The sequence below is a fragment of the Bombina bombina genome, chromosome 6 (genome assembly GCF_027579735.1).
Source record: "Bombina bombina isolate aBomBom1 chromosome 6, aBomBom1.pri, whole genome shotgun sequence".
In the NCBI taxonomy this organism is placed as follows: Eukaryota; Metazoa; Chordata; class Amphibia; order Anura; family Bombinatoridae; genus Bombina; species Bombina bombina.
Window position 1 is genome coordinate 1098443940 of NC_069504.1, and position 23707 is coordinate 1098467646.

At 38.1% G+C, this 23707-nt stretch overlaps 1 protein-coding gene across 1 annotated transcript in view; it reads right to left on the bottom strand.

The window, feature by feature from the left end:
- BICD1 (BICD cargo adaptor 1) overlaps window positions 1-23707 on the bottom strand; it is a 672372-nt gene that overhangs the window by 240176 nt on the left and 408489 nt on the right. Inside the window, 1 exon segment of the mRNA XM_053719022.1 lies at window positions 4981-5418. Within this exon segment, the coding sequence (XP_053574997.1) occupies window positions 4981-5418 (438 nt within the window).

Here is a 23707-nt window from a genome sequence, read left to right on the forward strand (position 1 = left end):
ACCTGCGATAGATATGCAGAAAATCTACCATGTTAAGCCCCATAGATCTCAATTAGTTGAGCCATTTCTATGAAAATACTCCACATTGCGGAATTTAGATTTAAAATTATATTTTTTAATGGCAGATGTAATTACTACTTTTCACCACCGGAGAGGAGTAAAGGTTTAACTATATTTTATATGTTACATATTCCAGTGCACGTCTGGCTTAGCTCATTATACTACTTGTGTTTCCTCCAAGATTCCCAGCTACACATTTGTTGAGCTGCCCTCTACAGAGATCTCTTCTACTTATACATCTGTGGGTCACAACTAGGTATTTATATATATATATATATATATATATATATATATTCTGTTTTTTTTTCTTTTTTCTTTTGCCTCCTACCTACTAAAGCTGATGTTAAAAAGAACTAGTGAATGTCACTGTTTATATTATACATGTTAACTGATGTGTTATGCTCCAAGTGTACCTATGGGATCAATAGAAATATGTTGGCAAGGCATACTACAACCTATATAGTTATATAGTATATATTTTCTCTGGAAACTTGAAGCTCTCCTGGTTTTATAATGCAACTCTGTTATATATGGGATCAGACTTAACTTTGGCTGACAGTTTTAACTATGACATTGCTTGGACTCCTTCCCCCTCCCTCCCCCCTTTATAGTGCTCATTATCATTAGCAGGGCTTATATGATACCTATAATAACTGTGGGACAACATAAGAGTTACTATTCTGCTTAAGTTTATGTATATTCTAGTTTTCATTATATGAATGGAATAGAGGTAACATATCTCTCCATATGCTCTATAACTTTTAGGATAATCATTGATAATGTTAGTTGGGTTCCTCAATATATGTAACTCATTGCTAGCGAGTTGAGGTCCAAAGGATACCTCTAAGCTCAAAGGAGAACCCTCCCATCCCTCAAATTAAAAGAAAAAATGAGGTTTACTTTATTTTATGCCTACAGAAATGTTGTTGCGATGTAACAGATCTGTTTGTATGTTTGCATTGTCTTTTTTTTTTGTCTTTTTGTTACCTATGTTGCATATATGTAATGCTTTCCTTTTAACCTCAATAAAAACCTTTAAAAAAAAAAATGAATTTACGCAGCCAGTAGAATATGTCATCTGAAAGAACAACTGAATACAGTAGAATTGCAAAATCAACAAATGTTTAATCAAAAGTCAGTGCAATATCACTTAGTCTGACTTTCAAATGAGAATTTTTTTACCTCCATTTTCCCTGCCCCCTGTGAAAGACATCAGCCAATCATAAAACATAGATATATATTATATTATATATATATATATATATATATATATATATATATATATATATATATATATATATATATATATATATATACAGGACTGGGACCAAAAATAGGCCCAGTCATTTAAAGGTGAAGCAGCTCATATCTGGCCTCAGCTAGGTATCCATAATACACCAGATCTTTCATCCTGCAGCACCTTTGCTTAACAGCCAGACAAAAAATGTACTTTGTGCTTTACAAAATAGGCAGATTGTAACAGCTTTCCTATTGTTACCCATATTTAGAGAGGGTTGTATATAGCAGCAAGGCGCACATAAGAGCTTGGCCCCCCAGGCATTTGCCCGGTATGCCTTATGGTCAGTCTGGGCCTGTATGTATATACTGTGAACTCTTGCACATACTCAGTTGGAGCTAGTGCCTCTGAAATTGAGCATACAAAAGACTTTATTAAACATTTGATTCATGTATAGACCTCTGGTTGTTACAAGTTATTCTTTTAGTATAAATGTTTAATACAGGAAGGTGGACGGCAAATCTCAGGATAATGGCACAGAAATGGCATAAAAGGTGAATATTTGATATAAATTAAGGTTTTAAAAATAGCTTAAACAAAGTAGAACAAAATCTACTATATCATCCGCAAGGAGACAATCACATTTACATTTGTTACACCAGGCATATATTACTGTCTAGATTTAATCTAAATGGTAAAACATTAATTCCACATAATGATGTTAAACGTGTGTGTTAAAATAAATACATCATATACACAAACAGATAAAATATGAGAAAATAAAGGACCCTATTAAGTACACTGACTGGTTGAATTCAGATTACAGGGTCTCAACAGATCACCATAAAATTGAATATAATTTAAACAAAACCAAATAAGATGAAAACAAAGCAAAATATATTGCATATGTTTGAAAAAGTAAGAGTAGCCAACACTTACCTGGCCAGATTGCTTACTCACAACGCGTTTCAGGCACACTCCCCTTCATCAGGTTGGATCCCTCAAGTATCGGTAACTCCCTTTTTTGGCATTTCTATTGTCGCCCCCATCGGCTGTAGTAGCCTATATATTTGGAGCATTTATGGCTGACATAGTGTCAGGGTGCCAGGAATCAGACTGAGAGGAGAAGTGCAAAAATAATCACACCTTTATTAATAGCAAAAAATAATAAAAAGTCCACAAGTCAAATAACAAGCCAGGAGTCAAAACCAGAGCTGGTAGTCAGACAAGCCGAGTCAGGAGCCAAAGCAAATAGTCAGACGAGCCGGAATCAGGAACAGGTAATACACAGGAACTCTCACAAACAGGTCTGAGACAACGCAAAGGCAAAGCATACTGAACAGAGGACCTTTAAATAATAAGTGATGACATCACAATTCTGAGACTGCATCCTGTCTCACACGGATGATGCACACCATTCTGGCCATAAAAGGAAGTGCAGGAAATGAGCAGCATCCCCCACAATGCACCATAGTCAGCAAGAGAGGTGAGTAAAATGGCTGCCAGCAGCACATGGCAAACAAAACAGGGAAAAAACCCTGACACATAGTTTTTAGCCAATAGAATTTAAGTCCTTATAATAATCGCATATTGCACATATAACATTACAGATAAAAACAGAGCACGCTTCAAAGCACTTGTGGCAAACCTAGCCACTTCTGGACTATAATGTAAGAAAGGTTGTCTATAGGCTGTATTATGTGCTATGTATATGTGACAGACCCTTCGGTCAGAACTGAAAGAGTTAACGTTGTTCAGCTTTCAGAAGCTATTTTCTAAATACAAGGTTGCTGGCATCAGCTATTGTGTGCTCTAATTAAGTTTAGTGATAAACATTCCCATTGTCTAATCATCTCCAGAGTCAGACTGCTAGTTGATAACATGGACTGCATTGTTTTCTTGTGTTTAAATTGTTATCTGCTTAAGTAATGTAATTTCTATTGTGGCCTGTCAAAGGGCGTTTGCTCTCTATCTAATGTACAATATTCTTTCAACCCCCCAGCTGGGGTCAGACCTGCATAAATACTAGGCATATAGCCTTTAATAAATGACATTCTGTTTTAAACCTGCAATGTGGAGCCTGGTCTCATGTTTGAGGGGAAAAACTGGCTGGGTTGTGAGTTGTTGATCTCACATTCAGGGCATCCTCCATCTGGTATTAACCCTTGGTATCCTGTTGGTACCGTAACAGCACTTTTCACATATTTATCTGTTTGTATATATGATATATTTATTGTAACACACACGTTTTTACATCATTATGTGGAATTAATATACAATGTCCGAATTGAACATGATACACAGAGGTGGAATGAAAGCAATATTAGGGGCTTTGGCAAAATGGGAACCGTTTATATTAATACAACCTTAAAATATACAGCCCCAAAAAAGTAACAAAAACGGGTATAGGAACAAATATTAACATATTTAAATGACATAGTAACAGTAAATTTATGTTTTATTAATTGCTATAAAATATTTATTGTTTCATTTTCTTTGTTGTTTTGTTATAATTAATCATTTATCCCAGAATCTAAGAACAGGTATATAGGAAGCTATTTAATAAAATGAATCTGCTGATGGTCTGCTGAGGTCCAATAACATTAGAAGTAAATTGCCAGGATTATAATTCTCAATGCCTCTAGGTCTGAGTCACAAACATCTGTAGGACACCATACTTTAAACAGGAAAGGTTTTTTGAAATTAGGGGGGTGTTTAGAAAAATCACAAATTACCCCTATCTCCCCGTTCAGTGTATGCTCCACTTGATTCATGAAACTTTGATTTTTTATTTTAGTGTCCCTTTAATAGGCATTAATATGTCGAATGGAACACTGTCTGTTAAAGGGACATGGAATTTAATAATAAACTTACATGATTAGAGAATAAAAAAAATAAAAAATAAACAACTTTCAAATTTACTGTCTAATGTACCTCTTTCTCTTGGTATCTTTTGTTGTTGTAGCTCTTTTTCATGAAAGCATAATAAAGAAGGCACAGGAGCATTTATGAGTCTTGAGCACTGGCCTACCTCAGTATGCTCTTATGAAAAGGATACTAAGAGAAAAAGGTACAATTGATAGAAGAAAATAGGAAACTTAAAAAAATATGCTCTATCTAAACGATAAAACTTTGATTGAGACTTCCATGCCTGGTTAATGAAGTTAACAAAAAAAAAATAGATAGTAAATTAGGGTTTCTTAACCAGGGGTATCCATAGAGGTATGCAGACCAAATGTTGGGGGTATGGTACTGGGTCTCTTAATGATTCAAATCTATATATTAGATTAGATTATTAATTATCATCATTATCTATACCTTAATTTCATGGTTTGATTGCAGTGAATCAACAGTAAACATTCCCCTAGTTGTAGCTAGTTTGGGTATTTGTGATTTGCTATTTTTATAGAAATAAATATGGTAAAATCCTTATAATTTTCATTCAGCTGTTCTGTTCCTAACTATCCACATGTAAAATAAAAGAAAGCTATTGGCGTCTTTTAAATTCCTCCTAGTACCAATGGGGACTGGTGATGATGATTATTTTGACAGTCTGGCTAAGGGGGAATAGGGACATATTGGGCAATCCATAGAGGGCATCTGTAATTGATAAAATGTTAAGAACCCCTGTAGAAAATAGTGAAAAAAATATTCTGACAACAATTTTTCATGCTCAGTCCTACCTGAATGAGTTGCTGCTTCAATTTCTGCATCTCAGAAATATTCAGTTCGCTGAACAGATCTGAGACAGGGTGCAGTGATTCCCCCTTTCTAACAGTCTGAGTCCGATAATCTCCATTTAATTTTACGATAGGAGCGTGGATGTGTCCATTCATCTTATCCTCGTTGTTAGACTCACTGCCATCCTCAGTAAACTTGAGTCCATCTACTGCAATATTAATGTGACTGTTATACATGCTATCATTGATGTTAATATATTGAGAAAGTTCTTTCCTTAAATTGTTCTTTTGTTCCCTTTCATTCTTTAGCGTTTCCAGCGCTTCCTCCAATTGGTGTTCTGAAATCTCCTTTAGCCGAATGGCGTCTTCCAGTTGACTGTTGAGTAGCACTGTTTCTTCCTCGAAACGTTTAATCTCATGTTTCAGTCCTTCGTATTCAACCTAAAAAAAGGAGGGAAACAAGTCACGATTTTAAAATAGTAGTACAAGACCATATCTATATATACAATGTGCTAAAAACTGGCCAGCAGCATTTACTGTATAATAATGTGCAATTAGCAACTGGACCTGTTCTGTTTTATCTACAAAATAGGGTTGTAATTGTGGTTTAGAGGTAATGACAAAAACGTAATAATATAACAGTAATGTCTTATTGTTGTATTATATACAAGAGCCATCTGCTGATAGAATTTGTACTGTTCATTAAATTAATTTTATGTTATTTCATAATTAATATATTATAATTATTAATCCTTCCCAGAATCTAAGAAGAGGTATATAGGAAGCTATTTAATAAAAGGAATCTACTGATGGTCTACTGAAGTCCAATAACATTTGAAGTAAATTGCCATAATTATAATTCTCAATACCTCTAGGTCTGAGTTACAAACATCTTTAGGAAACAATACTTTAAATAGGGAAGGTTTTTGAAATTAAGGGGGGGGGGGGGTAGAAATACGATACATTAAATCTCTCTCCCTGTTCAGTGTATGAGTGAGGTTATACTATGTTTATATGATAAAAATAACACTGATTTAAGATAATACATTTTATATTTTTTATAACTGTCATGTGTAGAGTTATAATCAAGGGGGATTTAGTTTATAGTCAGTCAATTTGGATTGCTATAAATTATTCAACCAGGCAGTCCTGTATTTTAGCAGACTGTCTAGTAATATCTATACAAAATAATTGAAACTTATGTCCAGTGTCAGGTAAATGTAAAAGGCCCCATATGCACCTACGCATTACACATATGGTGCAGAAAAAAGTGAAACTGTGTATATCTCTTAAAAACAGTCCCTTTTTCCTACTACAGTGGTAAATTCTATAAATAATTTACATAGAAAACCACATCTAACAAACCTGCAATGAACGTAGGAACAGTTTTGCATATGTACCGTACCTGCTTTCAGCTAACACCATCTGCTGAACATATACATTAATTTAGGAAAAATGATAAGCGTATTAATGTAGGTTTATAACAAATAATCTTTTAAATCACATTTCCAAGGACATTCGTCCTGGTTAATTGTCTAGTTCAGCTGAAGTCACAAATGTAAACAGGTTACAGAATTAATAAGCATGTTTGTAATTACATATAATTTAAGGGCATGACCTGCAAACAAAATAGAATATATATATATATATATATACATATATATATATATATATATATATATATATATACATATATATCCCTGGGCACATCAGGTACTGTATGAAAATCTACTGGTTGTAGCAAAGTAAGTGTGTGAAGGTATTAATGGGTTAGCGCTCCTTAAAGGGACAAGAAACCCCCCAAAATTCTTTCATGATTCAGATAGAGAATACAATTTTAAACAACTTTCTAATTTACTTCTATTATCTAATTTGCTTCATTCTCTTGGTATTATTTGTTGAAGGAGCAGCAGTGCACTAATGATTTCTAACTAAACACATGGGTGAGCCAATGACAATCGATATATATCTGCAGCCACCAATCAACAACGAGAACCTAGGTTCTTTGCTGCTTCTGAGCTTACCTAGATAAACCTTTCAGCAAAGGATAACAAGAGAAGGAAGCAAAATAAATAATAGAAGTAAATTGGAAAGTTGTTTAAAATTGTATTCTCTATCTGAATCATAAAAGAAAAATGTTGGGTTTCATGTCCCTTTAAGGACTCTACTGATCAGGGATGCATAAAATATACACTAACATTTTCTTATATTAGTTCCGCTCTTCCTTTAGTTTTCCCCTTGAACCCCCTTAGCATGTAAGCCTATGAGCCCAGCTGCTTTGCAGATCACCTTCATGAAAGCTGATTTACAACAGAAAAACTCTGGGCAGGACCCTCTATCCCTGTGTTTCCTATAATTATTACCTTTCATATTAGACTCATGTTTTTTGCGCTGCCGAATCTGTTGGCGCTCTACAAATAACTAATAATAATAGTAACTGACTATAATAATGGGTTACTCAGTACTATACATAGTACAGCTTTCTTCTATTTAATTAGATGTGGTGAGCATTACTAATTAGTTGTTTTGTGTGAGTTAAATATAACGGGAGCTGTCAATAAATATGTGTTAGAGCCGCATACTCATGTTTTTGCATATGCATATAAGTGTCTCCTCAATCTTTTCATTTTACTAACACGTGAGGTCAGATAAACAAACAGTTAAAGGGGCAGTCTACACTAAAATTGTTATTGTTTAAAAAGATAGATAACACCTTTACTACCCATTCCCCAGCTTTGCACAACCAACATTGTTATATTAATATACTTTATAATATTTAAACCTCTACATTTCTGCCTGTTTCTAAGGCACTACAGACAGCCTCTTATCACATACTTTTTTATTAGCTTTTCACAACAGGAGACTGCTAGTTCATGTGGGCCATATAGATAACATTGTGTTCACACTCGTAGAGTTATCCACAGTACTAAATGCGAGTAAATAGATAATAAATAAAAAGTCATGTGATCAGGGGGCTGTCAGAACATGCTTAGATACAAGGTAATCACAGAGGTAAAACGTATATTAATATAACAGTGTTGGTTATGCAAAACTGGAGAATGGGTAATAAAGGGATTATCTATCTTTTAAAACAATAGCAATTCTATTGTAGACTGTCCCTTTAAACAGGTAAATCTCCTAATCAAAAGCTCAGACATAGGCCACATAAAGTTCCTTAGTAAACAGGAACTAGGTGATAATAACAAGGCCGTATGCGTCTATAAATCCGCTCTGCAAGTGGGGAGCATGCTACTGTTAAAGGTTTAACAATAAATATATTTTCAGGCTGAAACTGTCAGATTTTTTTAAAGGACCATTAAAGGGACATGAAACCCAATTTTATTCTTTCATTATTCAGATAGAACATGCAATTTTAAATAGCTTTGCAGTTTATTTCTATTATCGAATTTGTTGTGTTCTCTCTTTGTATCCATTTTTTTAAAAGTATACCTAGGTAGGCTCCGAAGCTGCTCATTGGTGGCTCTAAAAAATACGCCTCTTGCTATTGACTTTCAGCTAGCTCCCAATAGTGCATTACTGATCCTTTAACAAAGGATGCCAAGAAAATAAAGCTAATTACATAATATAAGTACATTAAAAATGTTGTTTAAAATTAAAAGCTCTATCTGAATCATGAAAGATACATTTTGGGTTTCATGTCCCTTTAAGCACAGTAGAATTGCATGATCAGCAAGCGCATAATAAAAAGACAATGCAATAGCACTTGATCTTAACTTTAAATGAGTAGTAGATATTTTCTGACAAATTTCAAAATCTATTTCAACTTGCCGCCCCTCTGTATCATGTGACAGCCATCAGCCAACCACTGACTAGTATACGTATACACTGTGGACTCTTGCACATACTCAATAGTTAGTGCCTCAGAAAGTGTGCATATACAAAGACTGTGCACAATTTGATAACAGAAGTATATTGGACCTGCCTGTATCTTTAGTGTTCCTTTTTATGGATGTAATGAGCAGAGGAGTTTCATGTATTAGTTCAGGCTATTTACTCAGCAATCAATATAGAATATAGGACAGAATTCTTAGGCTCACCATGCATAAAAGGACATTTAGCAAATACTTTATATAGTGCACGCTAACTATTGTGTGCGAGCGATATCGGGTTTATGCGCATGTCAAGAAGAGCACTCGTATTACAAGTTGAACGTAAATGTGATTGTGCCAGCGCAATCACATGTTATTAATAATAATTATTTAAAATTATTAAACATATTGTAAAAATATAATTTTTAATAATTATTCTTAATATTTCTTAATATTTTATATTTAATATTGCAAGAACGCGTTTTAAGATTAGTAATTCAAATCACGTTACGCATATTTTACATTCCTATAGTCTTCACATAGAAAAAAATGTCATTTTTATTATTAAATATATATTTCCAATATAATCTATAATCTGCTACTGTTAATGTAAAATACATATAACTAAATATCTATAGGAATATATATAGGAATATACAGATATATTTTGAAATATATATTTACAATAAAAATAACATTTTACTGGATGTAAAGAAGACTGAAATCTAAAATATGAATAACTCCAGTCTGGTTAGCAAGCACATAAGTGTTGTGTTTTTTTCTTCTGCGCTCTATTAAAGTCTATGGAGAGAATACGTTAAAGGCACAGTCTACACCAAAATTGTTATTGTTTAAAAAGATAGATAATACCTTAATTACCAATTCCCTAGTTTTGCATAACCAACACAGTTATATTAATACACTTTGTACCTCTGTCATAACCTTGTATCTAAGTCTGCCTCCTTATTTCAGTTTTTTTGAAAGGCTTACATTTTAGCCAATCAGTGCTGACTCCTAGGTAACTCCACGGACGTGAGCCTAATGTTATCTATATGGCACACATGAACTAACGCCTTCTAGTTGTTAAAAACTGTGAAAATGCATTCAGATAAGAGGTGGCCTTCAAGGGCTAAGAAATTAGCATATGAGCCTACCTAGGTTTAGCTTTCAACTAAGAATACCAAGAGAAAAAAACAAAATTGATGATAAAAGTCCTTTGGTTAGCACACGTCGGGTTTTGCTCGTGTGCACCCTTTTTAATTTCATCTTGTAATGCGCATTTGATTGACTGAAACCATAAGTACCTTCAACAAGGAAATAATTAAAGTGATAGTAAATCTTGTAGTTTATAAATGCACATGTAGAACCTAGCTCACATTCCCATGTAAAACGCTATATTACATTTTAGTTTGCTTGCTTTATATTAAAAAAATACTTTTATTATATTATTGAGTTGTGAGCTCCCCCCCCCCCTTTTTCATTTACGTTTCTGTAGTCTAGTGACACAGAGAGTGGTCCCACTCACTCTCTATATAGCGCTCACTCACAGGCAACATTAGCAAATAGTAAGCACAAACGTCACCAAAAAAAAAAATACTCATTGAGTGCAGCTGGCATGAAAAAATTAATTAAAAATATTCCTTTGCATTTTACATTGGAGAAATATTTTTATATATATATATATATATATATATATATATATACATTTCACATTACATAGAATTATACTATATTATAAAAGGCCAAGTGTGTTTGTCTGAAGCCGTCATGAGCAGTAGAGACAAACACACTTGGCCTTAGATTGACCTCGCACGCGCCGTAGTTTAAGCAGCGCACAGCAGAGAATAGAGCTTCGCACGCGCACCCACCCGACCTCGCACGCGCCCCTCCTCAATTGTAACAGTAGCGCGATGAGCAGGTACAACCCGACCTCGCACGCGCACCTCCGCCGCAAGTGTGATGCAAGTGTAACAGAGGAGAGAGAGAGAGAGAGAGAGAGAGAAAGAAAAAACCGCTGTACCTAAAAAATTGGCCCGTGTACACGGGCTTTAGGACTAGTTATGTAATAAGCAAACAGTTAAACTTTTGCTATAACTTTAAGTTTATGTTACAGAATGCATAGAATGCTCCGTTCAAGAGACTTAGGGGGCGGTATGGAGCTTGATGCCCCTGTTTCCGTGCAAGCCTTCAGGCTCGCCGGAAACAGAAGTTATGAAGCAATGGTCTAAAGACCGCCGCTCCATAACTTGTCCGCCTGCTCTGAGGCCGTGGACAGAAATCAACCTGATCGAATTTGATCAGGTTGATTGAAACTCCCTGCTAGCTCTGCAGGGGGCGGCATTGCACAAGCAGTTGACAAGAACTGCTGGTGCAATAATGTATCGATGTGCAGCGGACATGATACGCTACATTGTATCATGTCCGCTCACACTATGATAAATCTACCCTATTATGTGAGAACAAACGTAAATAATTATTGGTTTCTAGTATATGCTGATGTTAACTAACTATGAATTACATTGTGCTATAAAAGCTAAGATAATACATTTAAAGAGACACTAAACACAAATATTTTCTTTCGTGATTAAGATAGAGCAGCAATTTTAAGCAACTTTCCAATTTACCCCATTATTAATTTTTTTTGTTCTCTTGCTATCTTTATTTGAAAAAGCAGGAATATAAGGTTAGGAGATGGTTTTTCACAGCTAGAGGGTGTTAGTTTGTGTGTGCCATATAGATAACATTGTGTTCACTCCAGTGGGGTTACTGGACACTGATTGGCTAAAATGCAAGTAAGTCAAAAGCACTGAGGTCAGGGGGCAGTCTGCAGAGGATTTTAAAACCACCATCTTTTTGTGAAGTCACCTCACTTATGATGGCAATTTATCTTTAATATTATATACGGGACTGTGGGAAATATGACAACATTTTGTATTATACCTATTGTAAACAACTGTTGTCTTTAAAGCAACAGTCTACTGCAGAATTGTTATTGTTTAAAATGATAGATAATCCCTTTATTACACATTCCCCAGTTTTGCATAACCAATACAGTTATATTAATATACTTTTTACCCTGTATCTAAGCCTCTGCAGACTGCCCCCTTATTTCAGTTCTTTTGACAGACTTGCATTTTAGCCAATCAGTGCTGACTCATAAATAACTCCACTGGAGCAAGCACAATGTTATCTATATGGCACACATTAACTAGTACAGTCTAGCTGTGGAATATTGTCAAAAAGCACTGAGATAAGAGACGGCCATCAAGGGCTTAGAAATTAGCATTTAAACCTACCTAGGCTTCACTTTCAACAAAGAATACCAAGAGAACAAAGCAAATTTGATGATAAAAGTGATTTGGAAAGTTGCTTAAATTGCATGCCTTATTTGATTCACGAAAGTTTAATTTTGACTAGACTGTCCCTTTAATGTAAAGTTAAAATGAATAAATGTAAAGGAAGAGACACTATTGATTCTCTGTGATAAAAAATAACTTGAAGGACATGCTCTACAGCCAATTTATCATAGAAGCATTTCCCAGCATTCATCAAGGAACTTAATAATAATGATTTTTTATATTCCCACTGATAAATCCCAATAGATTATTTTACTGATGAGAGAAATGTAAAAATAGGACCACATAACAGAATAAACACATCTGTCATATGCAGAATTAAATTTCACTTTTAATAAAATTGAATTAGTAGATCACGCTCACTCTTTCTGAATTAACAAAAGTTGTCATAATCTTTCCACCACATGTTGCATTAAGAGGAATAAACCAATTAGAAAACAATAAGAATAATTGCGTATTAGAGTTGGCTTAGTCTCATGGGTAAATGGGCCATTGTTAAAAATCCCCCCTAGGAAAATATTACAAATGTTTCATGAAATCTGATATATCTCTTAATTAAACTCCAGTGTGCTGATAATGTGCTAACTAGATGAGGCATGTGTGTCTGCGTCTGTCACATTCAGATGGTAGTTGCTTCTTAACCCATTGCATGCCAGAGAAATCTGCAATACCCACTGACAGTCAAGTGGATCATTTATTTGCAGCCTGTTGTGGCACTAAGACTTTTTTCACCTGATTTTAACTAACTTTATATCACTAAGAATGGCTTCCGGTACAAGTGTGCTTAAAAATAGGACCATTATACCAAAAGAATATAAGAAAATAATTTGTGACATATTATTGCAATATATATACATATACTGTAACTGATTAGATAATTATTGCATTACTGCTCCTAGCTAAATATGGAGTCAATGCAGGGGGGGGGGACCAGAGGCCAGGGTGGCAGACCAAACCCAAACACTCTTGTGTATAATAGCAAATAAACACATTTTTGAGCATAGATATTCATTCTCACACACACTCACATACACACATACTATTTATCTCTCTCTCTCACACACACAAAGGCATTAATGCTCTTACACACATACACTCTTCTCTTGCACACTAACACACACACTCTCTCACACACGCATACTCTTTCTCTCTCTCACACACACTCTAACACACTGACACACATACTCTCTTACACACATACTCTTTCTCTCTATCACACACACTCTAACACACTGACACACATACTCTCTTACACACATACTCTTTCTCTCTATCACACACACTCTAACACACTGACACACATACTCTCTTACACACATACTCTTTCTCTCTCTCACACACACTCTAACACACTGACACACACACTCTCTTACATACATACTCTTTCTCTCTAACACACTCTAACACACTAACACACACACTCTCACACACACGCATACTCTTTCTCTCTAACACACTCTAACACACTAACACACACTCTCACACAAACGCATACTCTTTCTCTCTCTCACAAACACTCTAACACACTGATACACACACTCTCTTACACACATAATCTCTCTCTCTCTCTCAGACACACACAGACACTAATGCTCTCACACACATACACTCTCTGTTGCACACTAACACACACACTCTGTCACACACACTCACACACACATACTCTTTCTCTCTCTCACACACACTCTAACACACTGACACACACTCACACACACTCTTTCTCTCTCAGACACACACAAAGACACTAATGCTCTCACACACATACACTCTCTGTTGCACACTAACACACACACACTCTGTCATACACACTCACACACACATACTCTTTCTCTCACACACAGTCTAACACACTGACAAACACTCACAAACACTCTTTCTCTCACACAAAGGCACTAATGCTCTCACACACATACACTCTCTGTTGCACACTAATACACACACTCACACACACATAAATACACAATCTTTCACACATGGGGGCTGATTTATGAAGATGCGGGCGGTCATGATCGGTTGTAGCAGATCATGTCTGCCCGACATCGATAAATGCCGACAGCATACCCTGTCGGGTCGGCATTTATCATTGCACAAGCATTTAGTAGGAAATGCTTGTGCAATGCCACCCTCTGCATATTTGCGGCCAATTGGCCGCTAGCAGGGGTTGTCAATCATCCCGATCGTATCCAATCGGGATAATTGCTGTTCGCTGCCTCAGAGGTGGCGGATAGGTTAAGGAGCAGCAGTCTTAAGACCATTGCTTCTTAACTTATGTTTCTGGCTGCATTTGCAGCTACATAAATCGGCCCCAACGACCCACACATTCAGAAAGATATTGACAAACACAAAAACACACAAATTCTCACACACAAAGACACACACACACACACAATAGAGAAATAACTCTAGGCATGTGCAGTATGTTGCAAATACACTATGTCACCCTTTTGGCTGTGGCTGTTTCCCAATAAACTCGGACATTTGCATGTCCAGGCCTGACTCAGCTTCAAACCCGGACACACAAATGGAAACCCAACTGTCCGGGACATTCACAGACAGGTGGCAACCCTACTCTTGGTGATGGAATCAGGGCCAGTGCATCATTTTATTTATTTTCTTCCAGTAAGCCATTTAAATATATATCTGTCTGTCTGTAGCATTTGTATATAAACTTACATACATACTATATAAATTGGTGTGTTGGGTGTCTTGTAGATGTAGGTTTTAAATTCCCCCGCTTGTTGACAGAGCTGTGTCTGCTCAGACCAGTACCAAATTTACTATGCACATGATAACCAAGGGTCCACTAACATATTTGTTTTGTGATATCTAAAATAGTATGTTAAAAGGGTGGGTTAATATACCTGGGCTACTGTGTAGCACTTGCCCCCCTTGGCCAAAAGTTGCCAGTTCTCCACTGGGTCGATCACAATTCTTTAGCTTATGTATAAATTCCCTATAGAGTTTAATGGTGCATTTCCTTTCATAAAGCAGGGAGAGTCCACAACTTCATTCCTTACTGTTGGGAAATACAACACCTGGCCACCAGGAAGAGGCAAAGACACCCCAGCCAAAGGCTTAAATATCCCTCCCACTTCCCCTATCCCCCAGTCATTCTTTGCCTTTTGTCACTATAGGAGATGGCAGAGAAGTGTCAGGAGATTTGGATAGTCCTGTAATGGGTATGTTCCCTTCAAGAAAGGACTGGAGTTTTAAGTAATCATGTCAACCTCTCAGTGAAAGTATTGATGAAAGCTAGAGTCTGGAGATGCAGGGAAAGTTTTTCTGTGAGCCCATCCAGACTGTCGCCTAACAGCTCCTGAGCAATTAGTGTTGACGAGTTTCACTGCTTGCTGTTACACACTCAAGTCCATGTCAGAGCGTCGCTGCAAGACTGTCACACTTGAGAGGCTGTGCCTGTTCCACAGCATGGATCCTGGAGGGTAAGATCGTTTTATATATACTTTTGCTATACAGGGTCACAGTGTGGCTCCTTTATGCCTCAATAGGATCAAGGGTTAATATCTCCTTCAGGGAGATTATTTGAACAGCTAGGGGTTATTTATAACTGCTTTACTGTGATAGTTTTTGGACTCATAGACTGTGTGCTTTTGGCTTGGAAAAAACAGGTTTCCCTTTCGTTTTTGAGTGTTGCGCAGCTCATAATAGCTTAGTGCCTTTTTCATAGCAGGGGAAGTCTTGTTCTACGCACCGCGTGACCGGGTGCGGTCTTTTCATTTTCCTATGATCCTGCAGCGGACATCACTCCTAAGGTGAGAGTTTTCACTGTTAGCTGTCTGAGTCTAGGAGGTGGTGAGTGCCCCAGCCATTGGGATTATGAAGGTGCCATTTTTTAAATAAAAGCATTTTTTTTGTCTGTCATTATGTGGATATATACTTAGCTATGGAGAACTCTGATACTATATTAGAAGGTTCCGCTCCTGCTGTACTGAAAATAATTCCTGTTTATATTGTGAGGAGGCTGTGGTTTGCCCGCCTGCTCAATTTTGTTCCATTTGCCTATGCACTGTTCTAAATTCTAAGAAGGGAGACAAGCAGGCTAATACTCATAGCGCTATTAGCCCATTTGACCCGTCTACCTCTCAGGAATCTGTGTCCTGAGAGATTACTACCCTTTCTACACTACCTGATCAACATGCCGTTCCCCGCTGCTCAACTAATCATCCATCTGGAGTTTTTTTTTCCCTGCATACTTTACTGCACAGTTACAATCAGCGGTGTCTGCGGCCCTGAGTGCCTTACCTCCCTCTAGCAAATGTAAGAGAAAGGTTAAACATAGTTCTCCGTCCTGACCTAGAGTCATCTAAATATTTGTTGGATTTAACTACTATGTTCTAGCTATCCGAGGATGAGTTAACCTCTGTATCTTAAGAGGGTAAACTTTCTGAGTCGGAATCTTCAGTTTCTAAACTTCCTTCAGCGGAGGAACCCTCCTTTAGATTTAAAATTGAGCATCTGTCTACGCTAGAGGTTCTAGAGGCTAAACTCCCTGAGGAACCTAAGATCCCTAAATTAGACAGGGTTTATGAAGGTCCCTCTGACTTTTCCTGTGCCAGTTAAAATGGCGAACATTATTTGTAACAAATGGGAAAGAATAGGAACTTCTTTTTCCCCCTTGTCTACTTTAAAAAAAAATAAAAAAAATATTCCCGGTCCCTGACTCTCAATTGGATTTGTGAGGCTCCATCCCTAAGGTGGATGGCGCTATTTCTACCCCGGCTAAGCGTACTACTATCCCCCTAGAGCATAGTTCTTCTTTTAGAGAGCCTATGGATAAGAAAATGGAAACTTTTCTGAGGAAGATGTTTCAACATACAGGGTTTTTATTTCAACTGGCGGCAGCTGTAGCCGTGATTGCTGGAGCAGCTACCAATTGGTGCAACACTCTGTCTGAGCTCATTGAGGTCGAAACTACCCTAGAGGATATTCAGGAGAGAATTAAAGCTCTGAGAATTGCTAACTCCTTCATCTGTGACGCGAATATGCAGATTATTCGCCTAAATGCAAAGGCTTCTGGCTTTGCAGTCCTAGCCCACAGGGCTCTCTGGTCTTGGTCTGCGGATATGACTTCTAAATCCAGACTCCTTTCTCTTCCTTTCAAGGAGAAGATTTTATTCGGTCCTGCTAGACCGCAGGATAAGAAGAATAGGCCTAAGGGACGGCAATTGTCTAATTTTCGTTCTGACAAATCACAACAACAGCAATCCTCATCCAAGTCTGAGCAGCCCAAGAGTACTTGGAAGCCAGCTCAGTCCAGAATCGGGTCGAGTAGGGGGCAGACTGTCTCTTTTTTCAGACGCTTGGTTCCAGGATGTACAGGATCCTTGGGTCCTGGAGGTTGTATCTCAGGATTCAAATCTCATCAGCCCAAGGGCAGATTCCTACTCTCCAGACTGTCTACAAGACCAGAAGAGGACTTTTAGGTTGCGTACGGGATCTCTGCTCTCTAGGAGTAATTCTCCTGGTACCTACAGCAGAAAGAGGTGTGGGGTTTTATTCAAACCTTTTCATGGTTCCAAAGAAGGAGGGAACTGTTCCCTCTTTCAAGATGAATACAATAAGGTAAATACTTCCTCTGGTTCAGGAAGGACAGTTTATGACCACCATTGACCTGAAGGATGCATAACTTCACGTTCCGATACACAGGGAACATTTTCAATTCTTGAGGTTTGCCTTTCTGGACCAGCACTTACAGTTCATAGCTCTTTCGGTTGGCCTAGGTTCTGGGAGCTCTTCTAGTCGTTGCCAGAACACGAGGTATTGCAGTAGCGCCTTACCTGGACGATATCTTGGCACAGGCACCATATTTTCGTCTAGAGGAAGAACTCTCGGAGTCCCTTCTCAGATCACATGGATAGAAGATAAACATGGAAAAGAGTTCTCTTACTCCAAGTACAAGGGTGAATTTCTTGGGTACAATAATAAACTCCATATCCATGAGAATATTTCTCACAGATCAGAGATGCTGCAAGCTAACTACTGCATGTCTTGCCCTCCAGGCCTCCTTGAGACCCTTAGTGGCCCAGTGTATGGAGGTGATTGGACTCATGGTGTCCTATATGGACATGATTCCCTTTGCCAGATTCCATCTCAGACCCTTACAACTATGCATGCTGAGACAATGGAACAGCGACCATTCAGATCTGTCTCAACAGATTGAGCTAGACAACCTGTCAAGAGACTCGCTCTCTTGGTGGCTCTGTCCAGATCATCTGTCCCAAGGCACATGCTTCATGAGACCGTCCTGGGGGATTGTGACTACGGATGCAAGCCTTTCCGGCTGGGGAGCTATTTGGGGTGCCAAGAAGGCACAAGTGCTGGGGACTCAGGAGGAGTCCTCTCTTCCGATCAATATATTGGAACTCCGGGCAATCTTCAATGCCTTGAAGGCTTGGCCCCTTCTGGGTTCATCCCAGTTTATCAGATTCCATTCAGACAATATAACCTTGGTTGCCTACATTAACCATCAGAAGCCACTTGGCAATGAGAGAAGTATCTCAGATACTAGAGTGGGCGGAGACATTCCGGGTGTGGACAACTGGGAAGCAGACTTCCTCAGCAGGTAATCCTCACCCAGAGGAATGACCTCTCCACCCTGAAGTGTTTGAAGAGATATTCAGCAAGTGGGGGACGCCAGAGATAGATCCCATGGCATCCCGCCTCAATACCAAGCTACCCAGGTCGAAGTCGAGGGATCCTCAGGCAGAACTGATAGATGCCCTATCAGTACCATGGAGTATCAGTCTCACATATCTTTTTCCTCCATTACAACTTCTACCTTGTGTGGTGGCTCGCATAAAGAAGAGCGAGCATCACTGATTTTGTTGCTTCATCGTGGCCGTGAAGGACGTGGTTTTTGGATCTGGTGGGGATGTCTTCATCTCCTCAGTGGAGGTTACCTTATCACAGAGATCTGCTGATACAGGGTCCCTTCATTCATCAAAATCTAGTTTCTCTGAGGCTGACTGCAAGGAGCCAAGAGAGGGTTTTCCGAGAGTGTTATCGACACTCTGATTCAAGCATGTAAGCCAGTTAATTGTCATATCTACCATAAAGTGTGATGGACTTACTTGTACTGGTGTGAAGAGCGTGGCTTTTCCTGGCATAAGGTTAAGGTTGCCAGAATTTTATCTTTTCTCCAGGATGGACTGGGGAAGGGTTTATCTGCTAGTTCCCTGAAGGGATAGATATTGGCCCTGTCGGTTTTACTGCACAAGAGATTGGCTGAGCTTCCGGATGTGCAGTCTTTTGTTAAGGCTCTGAATAGGATCGGACCTGTGTTTAGATCTGGTGCTCTGCCTTGGAGCCTCAATCTTGTTCTTCGTGTTTTGCAGCAGGCTCTGTTTGAGCCTATGCATACTTGTGTCATTAAATTGTTATCTTGGAAGGTAATTTTATTGTTGGCTATTGCCTCTGTGCGCAAAGTTTCTGAGATTTCTGCTTTGCAATGTGCTTTGCATATCTTGTTTTCCATGCTGATAAGGCGGTTTTACGTACTAAATTAGGGTTCCTCCCAAAGGTTGTGTCGAATCGTGACATTAATCAAGAAATTGTTGTTCCTTCTTTGTGTCCTAATCCTTCTTCAGCGAAGGAAAGTTTGCTTCACAATCTAGATGTGGTTCGTGCCTTGAAGTTCTATCTTCAGGCTACTAAGGAATTCAGACAATCTTACTCTTTGTTTGTCATCTATACGGGGAAGCGTAAGGGGCAGACGGCTACTACGACTTCCCTATCTTTCTGGTTGAGGAGTGTCATCCGCTTAGCTCATGAGACAGCAGGGCGACAGCCTGCTGAGAGGATAACGACTCATTCCACTAGAGCAGTGGCTACCTCCTGTGCTTTTAAGAACGAGTCTCTATGGATCAGATTTGTAAGGGGGCTACCTGGTCCTCCTTACACACTTTTTCTAAATTTTACAAGTTTGATGTGTTTGCTTCAGCTGAAGCAGCTTTTGGAAGAAAAGTTTTGCAGGCTGTGGTGCCCTCAGAATAGGGTCCGCCTCTTTTTTGTTCCCTCCCGTTATTCCTTCAGTGTCCTCTGGAGCTTGGGTATAGTTTTCCCAACAGTAAGGAATGAAGTTGTGGACTCTCCATGCCTTATGGAAGGAAAACATAATTGATGCTCACAAGATAAATTCCTTTCCTTCCTAGCAGGGAGAGTCCACGACTCCGCCCGTAATTTATTTTTGTAGGGCAACTCCCTTTTTATATTATTTCTTCTGGCACCTTTATACCCTGATGTTTCTCCTACTTTTCCTTGTTTCCCTCGGCAGAATGACTGGGGGATAGGAGAAGTTGGAGGGATATTTAAGCCTTTGGCTGGGGTGTCTTTGCCTCCTCCTGGTGGCCAGGTGTTGTATTTCCCAACAGTAAGAAATGAAGTCGTGGACTCTCCCAGCCAGGAAGGAAAGGAATTTATCTGGTAAACATAAATTATGTTTTTGTAAAAAAAAAAATAATTAGATAAACTTTACTAAAGGATTGTAATTGACACCTATGCCTCCTCAAAAAGGTTAAACACATAAAAAAGTTCTGACCAGGAAACTGCCAGTCATTGGTGAGTATATGAGACACCTGATTAGCACACTGGAAGTTTCTGTTAGGAATGTCCCGGGGCAATACTTGGAAGATGAGTCTTGGAGAAAACAGTGACCTTCTCGGATGTCCCGGTAACAATTACCAAAATAACACACACAGGCAGGTTATTATTAGCAAGTGTTTGTTTATTCTGGGGGCAACAGCACATTATATAGACATGGATGCACGTAGGCATCTGATACGTGACAGCATATTATTGGATAAGCAAAATACAGTGATATCCTTCCTGATGGCCTTATTTGGCATATAGTATAAAATACAAGATAATACCTTTAATAAAGAAGAGAGGAAAAAATGTACATTTTGCAGATACAGGAAATAAAGTGGGTGGGTAATGGCCCGTGACATTTGGTTCTGAGCATTGCGGTTTTGGCTTATGGAAAACACCTGAGTTTGTTATGAGTTTGTTATGCTGTGAAAAAGTACCTGAGTTTCTTGTTGAGAGACGCAGACAGCTCAGTAACTGATATTTGTAAATGTTGGCAGTATTACAAGTGTTTTAGAAGAAATAATATTACGAGTGGAGCGCAATGAAAACACATCAGTACATAACATTATAGGTAATGTAAAATAAGTACATAGGTAAAGTGTGCACGACAAATAAGTAATGTTCCCTGACAGTTTCCTGCTTGCGATCTAGAATGCTTGTGGTTCCTAAGCAGGGCAGTACCTTTACAGTTAGCTTGGGTCAGTAAACGACACTTAACACCTCTGTGTACAATGTGTTTGTCCCACAATTCCTAGAGCAGACAAAAAGTAGTTACTGTAACTTAGGTTTTCATAATGTTGCCAAATGCCTAAACCAGAAATTTGATTTGCAGCAATTTGAAAACCTAGGTTACAGAATTTGCATTAATGGAAGTTTTAATCCCCAGTAGTAATGTCACATTGTGTCTGATATGGAACATCAGCTACACTCACTGCATTTAAAGGGACAGTAAAGTGAAAATTAAATATTTATGATTCAAACAGAATATGATCAAATTAACTGATCAAATTATTTAGAGCATGTAATTTTATTACTAGTGACACTGCAAATCTACTTATTTAACACCTTCAAATAGGTTTAACACATAGTTAAAGTATCGCTAGGGAGCCAGAGAGCACTGCTTGACCTGAGCAGAAACTGCTGCTGATCCAATTAGCAGTACTAGTCACACAGCTGGGTTGTGTGACTAGAGCTGATTGGATCAGCAGCAGTTTCCGCTTGGGGCCAGCATTACTCTGTAGCTCCAGACCAGTGATTTAACTAAGTGTTTAACCATATTTGAGTGGGTTACACATAGAGTTGCAGTGTCGTTAGTGATAAAATTCCATGCTCTAATAAATTAGAACATGTCATTTTAGCACTAGAATAGCTCTTTTAGCAACTTTCTTATTTACTTCTATTATCAAATTTGCTTCATTCTCTTGGTATCCTTTGTTGAAGATCAAACCTAGGTAGGATCACAGTAGTGTGCACGTGTCTATAGCTCCCTATGGCAGCAGTGTTCGCAAAAAAATATAACATTGATTAAAACTGTTGCACACTACTGAGCTCCTGTGAGCCTACCCTGGTTTACTCTTTAACAAAGGATACAAAATAAACACAGCAAAAATGGCATGCTCTAAAAACCTGTCCCTTTAAATCTTCTAAACTTTGTTTGTTTATAAATAAAGTTTTGCTGATTGAAATCTCTTTGCTTCATTATCTAACTTTTTCCTCTCACCCTGGTAGAACTGCTATTAGATATAGTGAGCGCGCATATCCCTACTGACAGCTATATATGTTTTGTTATTAAATTCAGTTCCTCTCACCCTGGTAGATCTGCTATTAGATATAGTGAGCGCGCATATCCCTACTGACGGCTATATATGTTTTATTATTAAATTCAGTTCCTCTCACCCTGGTAGAACTGCTATTAGATATAGTGAGCGCGCATATCCCTACTGACGGCTATATATGTTTTGTTATTAAATTCAGTTCCTCTCACCCTGGTAGATCTGCTATTAGATATAGTGAGCGTGCATATCCCTACTGACGGCTATATATGTTTTATTATTAAATTCAGTTCCTCTCACCCTGGTAGATCTGCTATTAGATATAGTGAGCGCGCATATCCCTACTGACGGCTATATATGTTTTATTATTAAATTCAGTTCCTCTCACCCAGGTAGAACTGCCATTAGATATAGTGAGCGCGCATATCCCTACTGACGGCTATATATGTTTTATTATTAAATTCAGTTCCTCTCACCCTGGTAGAACTGCTATTAGATACAGTGAGTGCGCATATCCCTACTGACGGCTATATATGTTTTATTATTAAATTCAGTTCCTCTCACCCTGGTAGATCTGCTATTAGATATAGTGAGCGCGCATATCCCTACTGACGGCTATATATGTTTCATTATTAAATTCAGTTCCTCTCACCCTGGTAGATCTGCTATTAGATATAGTGAGCGCGCATATCCCTACTGACGGCTATATATGTTTTATTATTAAATTCAGTTCCTCTCACCCTGGTAGATCTGCTATTAGATATAGTGAGCGCGCATATCCCTACTGACGGCTATATATGTTTTATTATTAAATTCAGTTCCTCTCACCCTGGTAAAACTGTTATTAGCAATAGTGAGCGCGCATATCCCTACTGACGGCTATATATGTTTTATTATTAAATTCAGTTCCTCTCACCCTGGTAAAACTGTTATTAGCAATAGTGAGCGCGCATATCCCTACTGACGGCTATATATGTTTTATTATTAAATTCAGTTTCTCTCACCCTGGTAGAACTGCCATTAGATATAGTGAGCGCGCATATCCTTACTGACGGCTATATATGTTTCATTATTAAATTCAGTTCCTCTCACCCAGGTAGATCTGCCATTAGATATAGTGAGCGCGCATATCCTTACTGACGGCTATATATGTTTTATTATTAAATTC